Source organism: Clinocottus analis, unplaced genomic scaffold (genome assembly GCF_023055335.1).
Source record: "Clinocottus analis isolate CAN_PGR_092001 unplaced genomic scaffold, fCliAna1.0.p SCAF_17, whole genome shotgun sequence".
NCBI lineage: Eukaryota > Metazoa > Chordata > Actinopteri > Perciformes > Cottidae > Clinocottus > Clinocottus analis.
In genome coordinates this window covers 16,258,812-16,268,811 of record NW_027175898.1, presented here as the reverse complement: position 1 = coordinate 16,268,811, position 10,000 = coordinate 16,258,812, and the positions used below count along the sequence as shown (strand labels likewise).

General features: G+C 54.0%; 1 protein-coding gene across 3 annotated transcripts in view; it reads left to right on the top strand.

Annotated features, from left to right (window-relative positions):
* The window catches only part of ppp2r3a (protein phosphatase 2, regulatory subunit B'', alpha), a 52,379-nt gene that overhangs the window by 22,615 nt on the left and 19,764 nt on the right, over positions 1-10,000 (top strand). For all 3 annotated transcript variants that reach the window (XM_068580045.1, XM_068580047.1, XM_068580046.1), the window contains exon 2: positions 4,011-7,526. In XM_068580045.1, the coding sequence (XP_068436146.1) occupies positions 4,794-7,526 (2,733 nt within the window). In that variant the 5' untranslated portion in view covers positions 4,011-4,793. The remainder of the gene's footprint in view (positions 1-4,010; positions 7,527-10,000) is intronic.

The window sequence follows — 10,000 nt, the reverse complement described above, 5'->3', positions numbered from 1 at the left end:
GGTGCGGCGCTGCAGTCGTGGATCTGTGGAGGAGCGAACTCGGCCTGTGAAGTGAGAGCGTGCAGACGAGGAGGAAGGAATCAAGTGAAGGAGGGAGATGAGGAGGGAAGGAAGGATGAAGGAATGAAGTGAAGGAGGGAGATGAGGAGGGAAGGAAGGAGGGAGATGAGGAGGGAAGGAAGGAGGGAGTGTGAGGTGGAGGTCGGCTGACGTGATGGAGCGAGCGAGATTGAGTGTTTTCTGTCCATCCCCAAAAAAGTTCACCAGACTTTTCACACGTTTTTTTTTTAAATTTCAACTAAATAACATCTCATGAAGACAAATATAACATTTATCAGGCATTTTAACCACCAGAGCCTCACGTTATGGAAAGATTCATAGAAAATGCTAGAAGCGCTATTGCAGAGCTAGCCACAGTGCTAGCGGAGAGCTAGCAGCAGCGCTAGCTGGCTATAGCGGGGAGCTAGCAGGGGACACCTACTGAAGGTAGTAGCGGCTTGTAACCCAACTTTTACACTTTTACGATATATATATATATATATATATATATATATATATATATATATATACATATATATATATATATATATATATATATATATATATATATATATATATATATATATATATACATATATATATATATATATATATATATATATATATATATATATATATATATATATACATACATAGTGTGTAGCAGATGTAAATCACTGCTCTCTTTGTTTACACGAGTGATTTTAAGCCTGAACTGTTCGGCCTCGACTGCACTGACCCATAAAGACCAGAGATGTTACTGTCAAGCCTGCAGACGGTGTTTCATAGTGTGTGTCTGTCTGTGTGTGTGTGTGTGTGTGTGTGTGTGTCTCCAGAGTGCAGTGATTTGTGCTCTGGGTCTCATCCAGACAATAAGTTTGGCAGACATAACGACAGAAACCCCTAAAGATGTGAATAACTTTCTGCTTTCTGCTATTTGTGACGTCAGTTGTCCTGTGATAGTTGTGTGTTTTGTTGCGTGCTTGTGGGCTTTTTTTTTTAATATATTATTTTTTATTAGCCAGAGCTCCAGCTCTCCTCAAGAAGAGACGAACGGCCTCGTGCTTCTGGCTCAGTCAACACCTCGTCCCTCGCTGTGTTTTAAGCTCCTCATATTTTGACTTTAAAGTTTATTACACACAGGAAAGAGGAAGATTGGAAGGAGAGGATGATGATGATGATGATGATGATTATTGTGTTTCTCTTGAGCCAAACAGCTTTGGGTTGCAGGTATTTCAGCTGCAACAAGTAAAACAAATGTTTCTCTTCAAAATTTTTGTCTTTCTGCCGGAAAGTGACAGAAAGATGGCCGATCGACGCACAAATCTGACTCTCTCAAGGTGTGTGTGTGTGTGTGTGTGTGTGTGTGTGTGTGTGTGTGTGTGTGTGTGTGTGTGTGTGTGTGTGTGTGTGTGTGTGTGTGGAGGCAAACAGGCAGAGCCAATAAATAATTCATGACCTGATTACAGGAAGCGGCTCAGAACTGGGTCACAACTGCAGTGAGCTGGTTGGACATTTGTTCAGATCAGAGAGAGAGAGAGAGCGTTAAAGACGGGATGGATGGATGAATGAAAGACAGAAACACAATTGATGAAATGCACTTATAACCGCACACGTTAGTGCAGAGTTTGCACGTGTTTTGTGTGCATGTGTGTGTTTGTGTTTCTCAGAGCAGCGCGATGTTGTGGAAAGTAACCAGTAATCCCTCTTTTGTTACGACCGCTGTCCCCCATTGTGGGACACAAGTCAACACCCGCAAAGCCTCTAGTGTGTGTCTCTCTCTCTCTGCATCACTGTGTGTGTGTGTGCGTGTGTGTGTGTGTGTGTACAAAGTAAACGGGCGAGCAGAGACTCGTCCCCTCGCCCCCGGCCTTGTGTTTGGGGTTCCTATCGGGGCCTCCCCCCTTCACAAAGACTCACTTCCCCTGTGAACACACACACACACACACCTACACACACACACACACACACACACACACACACACACACACACACACACACACACGCACACACAGCAGCATGCAAGTAATCACATGGCTAAGTCACACTAAGTACACAATTTCTTTTTTTGTGCAGCGTTGCTAATGTTCACACACATACACGCGCACACACACTCACACACACACATACACGCACACAAACACACACACACACACGTGGAGGTTGTGACAAAAGTGGCCTCTGTGGATTTATTGCTTCCTGTTGAAGGTCACATTGAAGGAAAGACTTTTTTTAGATGGAGGAGAAAGAATGGAGGGAGGGAGGGAGAGAGGGGGAGAGAGAGAGAGAGAGAGAGAGAGAGAGAGAGAGAGAGAGAGAGAGGAAAAAGGTTGTCACAAATAACCTCGGGGAACACAATCTCTCTCCTCTTGTTCTGCTGAAAGCAGCGAGCCGAGGAGGAAGCAGACGCCGACGCTTCACCTGCGCTGTGTGCTCCGATGTGAGCCCAATGCGTTGTGTGTCTGTCCTACAGCATGAGCAGCCATACGTGTGTGGGTGTACAGTATGCACCAGCATGTGTGTGTCTCTCTCTGTGTGTGTGTGTGTGTGTGTGTGTGTAGGTGGCTCAGCGTTATAAACACCAGCAGAGTTTGTTTACACGCTCCATCACTTTGGGAAGCTGTCGTTTACTAAGAGATGCACACATATATTTAGTGTGTAAGAGGAAGGAGTGTGTGTGTGTGTGTGTGTGTGTGTGTGAGTGTGTGTAATAGTCTATTTCTAACTGTCTGTCCAGATTTCAAGTGCAGCTTGCCAGGAAGTGTAGTTTCCTGCGCAGGAGGCTGACTCGGCAGCGTCCAGCTGTTGTGTTTTGCGCCGAGAGAAAAGAGAGAGGAGGCGAGACGGAGAGAGGGATGAGGCCACCGACTCCTCTCTTTCCACACAAACCAGGTTTTATGGTTGTTTTTCCAGGTGCCGCGAGGCCCCCACCCATCCCCCTGCACCCCCCACCCACCAATCACTCCTCCCAGTTGCTCCTGCTCACACTTTTAAGTCGTGATCCCCGGAGAGCTCGGGATGGATCACGTGTCCGTGTGCACGCTCGCTTCACACGCCGTGACGAGCTGCTGGCGTTGAGCTTTCTTCTCGTTGTCGTCCTGAAACGCGTGCTTAAAAAGGAAAATCCATTATTTAAGCTCAAGACCGTTGTTTTTACTTTGATTTTTTTTGCTTTAAATATCCAGTTGCAGGTTAAAATTTGCACGGTAAATAATGGTTACACAACCCGGCGCTCAGTTTGTTTGCACGGTTGAGGCGTGTGGTAATGTTTTACATTTAATGTGCATGTACTTACTCAGTAAATGTGCATTGGGAGGGCACAGCAATGAGGGATACTTTTCCACAGAAGGGGAAGTGAAAGCAAAGGGAGGAATAAAACAGAAAAGGGTGCAGCTGAAGACTGAAACTGAGACGAAGAAGTACACAAAAGAGACTAAAGGTATCGTAGAGCTTCCTAAATCCAGCTTTATGTCCCGCTGTCTGTGAACCTCGTGTTCCACCTGATATTTCAATCGCGACAGATGTTTTTCCGGCAATAAAATCAGGGGATGCAAAGCAAACAGGTGTTTCCTCTTCCCCGACCACAGCCGGCGCTCTTTTGTCCGAGGAAACTCGTTTGAAGCTTCTCGGCCCGCGACGAGCGAGCGAGGGAGTCACATCTTTGTTTCTACTTCTGCCGGGTGAAACTTTCCACCATTCAATGTCTCGCTGTGTGTGTGTGTGTGTGTGTGTGTGTGTGTGTGTGTGTGTGTGTGTGTGTGTGTGAAGTTAAGTGCGGTTTTGCTGTTGTTTTTTGGGGGGATGATTCAGCTTCTTATCAGCTGTCACCGACACGCTCACAGTCATCCACTTCTCGCCGACCTCCTTGTTGATTGACTTTCTTTTTCTCTTGTTTTTCTTTTCCCTCTTCTTCTCCCTCCCTCCTTCCTTCCCTTCCTCCCTCCCTCCCTCCCTCCTCCTCTGACTCGCAGGTGGCGTCGTCCCGTCAGAAACACAGCGCTCGCCCTCTGACACATGGCTGACAGCGGGGGGCGAGAGTGAGCGCGGGAGACTGACGGAGATTCAGAAACGCAGGAGAAAAAAAGAGAAAGAAGAAGAAGAGGCGGTCGACCATCTGGGGGTCGGCCTCCCCTCTCCTCCCCCATCCTCCCCCCCCTCCCTCCCTGCTGTTCTGCAGCTGTGTCGGACTCGCCGGACGGTTCGGGACCGAGCGACAGGAAGGGCGACGAGCCTCCATGTTGAGGCCCTCGGATGCGGCCCCCAGGGGGCGCTTCTCCTCCTCCCCCTCCTCCCCCTCCGGAGGGGTTTGGCGATAGACTCCCTCAGCTGGATCTTCCGCCGTCGCCGTCCTGCCCAGCTGTCATTAAGCGGCTAATGAGCTGCTGCTAAGAGAGGAAACGAAAGAAGGCGCCTGTGGAGAGAGGAGGGACCTCACAGCTGTTAATAAGAGGCCCCGAGCTCTCAGGCCAGGAATTTTGTTCCCCTGCGAGACAGTGGGAACACTTTAAAGCTCGCTCGGGGGCCGGCGTGAAAGGATATCGTCCTCCATTTTGGAAATAATTGTTTCAAGACATCTCTTGCCACTTTTTTTTCGCCTGTGACCATGGGCACCGTGCAGTTCAAAGACATCAACCTGATTCGGTATTAACGCTGAAGGACATTTAATCCGTCCATTTTTTTGGGGGTGGGGTTAAAGCGATATTGTTTTTGTCTTATTTCGCCCTCTTCCTATGCCCTGAGGGACACCGGGCACCATGGCAGCGGCCTACCGCGTGGTGGTAAGCAGCGTGAGCTGCTACAACAGCGTGGTGGTGGACCGGCGCGCTCGCTCGCACGCCGTGCACTACTGCTCGGGGCCATGCGGGGCGCTGTCCCAGGGCCTGGACTGCACCGTGGCGCACCGCGGCACCTGCTCCGAGCTGTTCGCCGCGCCGGACGCCGCGTACGCCGACGCCGACGCCAACGGCTCGCTGGCGCGCTCCCACAACGTGATCTCGCAGCAGCTCCACGGGAAAGTGACCGTGACCGTGGACGCCGCCGCCGCGTACAACGCCGGCCTGGAGAGGGTGGACAGCAGCGGCAATTTGTCCATCGGGGAGGATAGCCCCACTTGGCGAGGGAAAAAGGCCGCCAGCGCCGCCGGCGGAGGCGGAGGCTCCACCGGGAACCTGAGCGCCTCCGGCAGTCTGAAGGACATCACCGAGGAAGCCATCAACCTGGCCAGCGGGAAGCTGAAGGAGTTCTCGTTCGACAAGCTCCGCCTCTCCTCCTCCAGCCACGTGGCCTTCCGGAAAGGTCGCAAGGTCCGCCCCGACTCCATCAGCCGGCGCTCCACCGACCTGGAGATCATCTACGGCCACTTCGGCGGCGGCGGCATGACGAACGGCACGGGTCCGCCGCCAGCGCCTCCGCCGCCCAACGACGAGAACCTGCCGCCGTTCGTGCCGGGGAAGGTGTCCGGCCTGGAGGAGACGAAGCTGAAGGGCAGCACGGCCACTTTGGCGTCCATCGCGAAATTGGGCGGCGGGTCGACTAGCAGCAGCAGCAGCGGCGGCGGCGGCGGCCTCTCGAGTTTCGGGTCTCTGGACCAAAGCCTGAACACCATGGCCTCGCTGTACCGCAACACGCTGGGCGAGGAGAACCTGATCGCCCGCTTGCTGGAGAAGACGCGGGCGGAGGCGGTGGCCGGCGGCGCCGGCGGCGAGGACATCCGGGCCTGCCTGGACATCCTGCTCAAGTGCTCCGAGGACTTGAAGAAGTGCACCGACATCATCAAGCAGTGCATCAGGCACAAGGCCGGCGGCGGGCCCGAGGACGGCGCCGCCAGCCCCGACAGCGTCTACCGGGCCGTGATGACCCGACTCAGCTGCTATCTGAAGAGGCTGCCGCTGGAGCTGGACGGGATTGGCGGTTTGGGCGGTAGTAGTAGTAGCAGTAGTGGCGGCGGTGGCGGCGGCGGGCAGGGAGGTCAGGGCGCGCCCGTGAGCGGGCACAGCGACCTGGCGGAGCTGGTCAACACTCTGCACTCCATCCAGCAGGGGGCGTACTCTCCGATATTCGGCAACGAGCAACCCCCTCGCTACGAGGACGTGGTGATGTCGCCGCCGCTCCCAAAGGCCGCCGCCCCTCATTCGGCATCGTCCTCCGTTTCTTCTTCTTTGAAATCAGACTCCGCCCACACGAAGCCGGTCCAGAGTTCCCCGTCCAGAGCCTCGCCACTTACGAACGGACTGAAACACCCGCATCCTCCTGCCGCCGCGCAGCACACTCTTTCTCCCCCGTCGGTTCCCCGCTCTCCGACTCGCTCCCCTTCCCCTCTTCGCGCCTCCCCGACGCCGCCGTACGCCCACACCCCTCCGGCGTCGCCCATGGAGGCGCTTTACATCGAGGAGGAGGAGGCGGACCTCGGGAAGGCGCCGGAACCGCCGCCGTCGAGAGGGCCGAGCGCCGGCCACAGCAAAAACGGGACGGCGTCGGTGCAGCGCGGGCACCCGTCCCACCCGCACGCGCTCCTCCACAGCTCGCCGGCGGCGGCGGGCTACGGCCCCGCTTGGCCTTCACTCGCGGCGTCCGCGCCCAAAGCCGCCTCGCACCGGAACGACGACATCGACAAGCTGCTGATGGACTTGGAGAATCTGTCTCAGAGCATGAGCCACCCGAGGAGCGCCGAGCCGCCGCTCCCCGCCAAAACCAGGAAGAGAGACGGGGGCGGCGGCGGCGGCGGCGGCGGCGGCGGCGGCGGCGGCGGCCAGGGGGTCGCGTCCGGCGAGGCCCAGACGCCGCCCAAAATGGCCCAGTTCCAAGTCCAGAAGCCGCGCAACCACCTCGCCGCCAACGGCCCCACCGGCAGGAGTCCCGCCGCTCCTCCTGCCCTCAGGGGGGAGCCGACGGGTGACGCCGTGGCGGGCGAGGAGGAGGACGGGGCGCTGCTGCTGAGGATCCTCGAGAGCATCGAGAGTTTTGCCCAGGAGCTGGTGGACACCGGGGCGGGCAGCTCGGGGAGCGCCGAGAGGAACAGCGGGAAGGAGCGGGAGGTGATGAGGCTCCTGCAGGATACGCTGGCCACCGCCGGCGCCGCCGGCAGGGCCGACACCCCTCTGGAGAGCGCGAGCCCGAGCCCGCCGCCCGCTCTTGCCGCGCACACGGCGACACAAATCCCAGCCGTGCCGCCGAAACACTCGCCGGCGAACGCACCGGCGGTGCCGCCCGCGCCGACACCCGTACCGGAAGCTCCGCCCAGACCCACGGCCACGCCCGAGCCCGCAACCGAGGCCACAGAGGACGCCGCTACAGAAGGCGAGACCGACGTCGCGTCCGCCTCGACCCCGCCGGCGGCCGCGAGCCCGCATCCCTCCGAAGCCACGCCTCCGTCTGCGCCTGAAGCTCCGCCCCCGGTTGCGGTTGCGTTCGCCACGAGGGACGCCGTCGTTGCCGGGAGGGACACCGGGTCCACGCTCCTCATCCAGCAGAGTCCAGAGGTGATCCGAGTAAGTCAAGCACACACTTTTTAAGTTGAAACTACACACACACACGCACACACACACTGATGGGAGACATTTGTGTTATCGCCACCGTGTGAGACGTTAGTGTGCACAGTCAAGTCTTTCACATCACAGACCTGAATGATTACTCTTTGTCTCTGGTGGAGTCAGAGTCATAGTTGTGTGCCATTTCTTTATTAATGGAGTCTGGTGGGATACAAACAGCTTCCTGCGCTCAAGTCACATTTTTTGGTGGATATTTTCACGCTTTTAAATTTCAGAAATGTTCTCTGTAGTTGCACATAAAGGAGTTTTTATATCAAGTGGGAAGTTGGGTAAAGTTGATGCGTCACCTCAATGATGCTTTTTAACCTTTTTGGAAACTGCGTGAAAATCCTCTTGCTCCAATTTTAAGTCCCAGCATGCCCCATTCAGAGAATCTTTTGGCATAAAATACGTAATTTTTCCATTTTTGAACCGAACGACGCAGTTTCTTGACTGAAACTCCTTCCTAACAGACCAAGACTTTGTTTTATTGTGATTTTTGTTGCATATTCAGATTCTTTAGGTCCTAATCTTTCCAAAAAGGTGTCTTATTGACACTCCAGGAGGCATTTTGGGGGAATCTGGCTCATATCATGTTGGATGTTCATAGTTACCATCAAAATATCTTTTAAAAGGGATTTTTTTTGCAGATATACATTTTTTTCCCAAGACTTTGCTGAACAAATACATACAATAAACACAAGTATTGGAATGAATTTGGGGCTCAAACACAGAAGAAAAGGGGTCTGCAGACAAAATTGGTTCCGCAGTTTTCAGCGAGTTAAACGTTGTTGTTGCTGTGATGTCGGACGCAAACACACAGGAAGTGACTGTGTGAGTGACAGCGTTGCACTGAGCTCATTTGTAAGAAAGTCTGTGTTGTCATATTAAACGCCCGTGGCGAGGATGTTATCGCTTGCGACACAACGGGGAGGCTGACGGCGGCGTAATTGCCGTGATGAATAGTGTTCATTAGCTGCGACGAACGCGCCGATACGGCTTCACAATCTGAGCTCGAATCACGACAACACAACCGCTCATTGTGTCAGGAGCGCTTTGTTGCCTTTTTCCTGGTTCCTCACTCGTGTTTTGTGATGTGTAGTGTGTATATATGAGTGTGTGTGTGTGTGTGTGTGGGCTCCCCTTTCCACCCCGGGGGAATATTTAAAGATGATTTTGGGGTTGTGCTACAGAGGGAAGGCGAGAGGCGAAGCAATTGGAGCATGTGTTAATGTGTGTGTCTGTGTTTGTGACTCGGTTTGCATAACATACTGACACTGCCGTGAATACACTCACAAGTGTGTGTGTGTGTGTGTGTTACCTCTACGTGTTCGACGGCACATTGTGGGTCGGGGTAATGATCCGACGTGACGGACAAACGGCCGTCGACACCGAGACGCGTCGCATCGTCGCCGTCTCACTTCCTTTCTCCTCTTTTACTAATTGCTCATTTCCTTCTCTCCTTCCTTCCCTCCTTCCTCCGTGTGTGTGTGTTTGTTTACCGAGCTGTGTAACCTTATGCCCCGCTGATATGTACGGCACCTATTTATGAGGTTACCATGGTAGCTGCCAGCATCCAACACATCCATCCCTCCTTCCTCCTCTTTTTTTGGTATTTTATTTTTTCCGATATCCTGTGCTCCTTCTTGTCGTCCCTGCAGATTGCTTTCCTACTTTTTCCCCCCTCTCTTTTCCTGCATCAGTGTCCCCCCATTTGTTTGTTTGTTTGTTGTCGTCCCCTCCGTGTCCTTCCTTCACCTGGAGGCGCTCGGCGTTGACCGCCGCTTCTCTTCCCGCCGCCGCGTGATTGGCCGCTCGTGTTATTTTGGGAGAGGTGAATAACAGTTGTTGCCGTGTGGAGGGCAGAGAAAAGCAACGAGAGGTGCTGATTGGAGCACAGGAGGAGGGGAGGGGCGGGGTGTGTGTGTGTGTGTGTGTGTGTGTGTGTGTGTGTGTGTGTGTGTGTGTGTGTGTGGGGCATTTGTTGGCACGTTGAGTGTTAACGGTATCGTTACCCTCCACCCTGGCAAAGCGAGGTGTGAGGGAGACCTAAATCTGTCCACCCCTCTGTACTACGGCATCCCGCTAACAGACTCACTGTCGCCACAGTGTAAATGGACCTGTGTGTGTGTGTGTGTGTGTGTGTGTGTGTGTGTGTGTGCATGTTTGTTTACGTGTGCACTTGTCCAGGTGTTCACGTTCTAATGTATGTGTGCCACATGCATGCGTGTGTGTGCACACAGGTGAATTCATATGGATCCCATTTGAATGAACGTGTGCTTGACCCTGAGTGTGTGTGTGTGTTGTGTGTGTGTGTGGGTGGGTGTGTGTTGTTGTTGTGTGCGTTCGTTGGCCCGAGGGTAAGTTGACCCAGCTACTGTGGGTCACAGCTGAGTTTGGGAATAGCTCTCTCGACACCCAATACCGACTCTGGC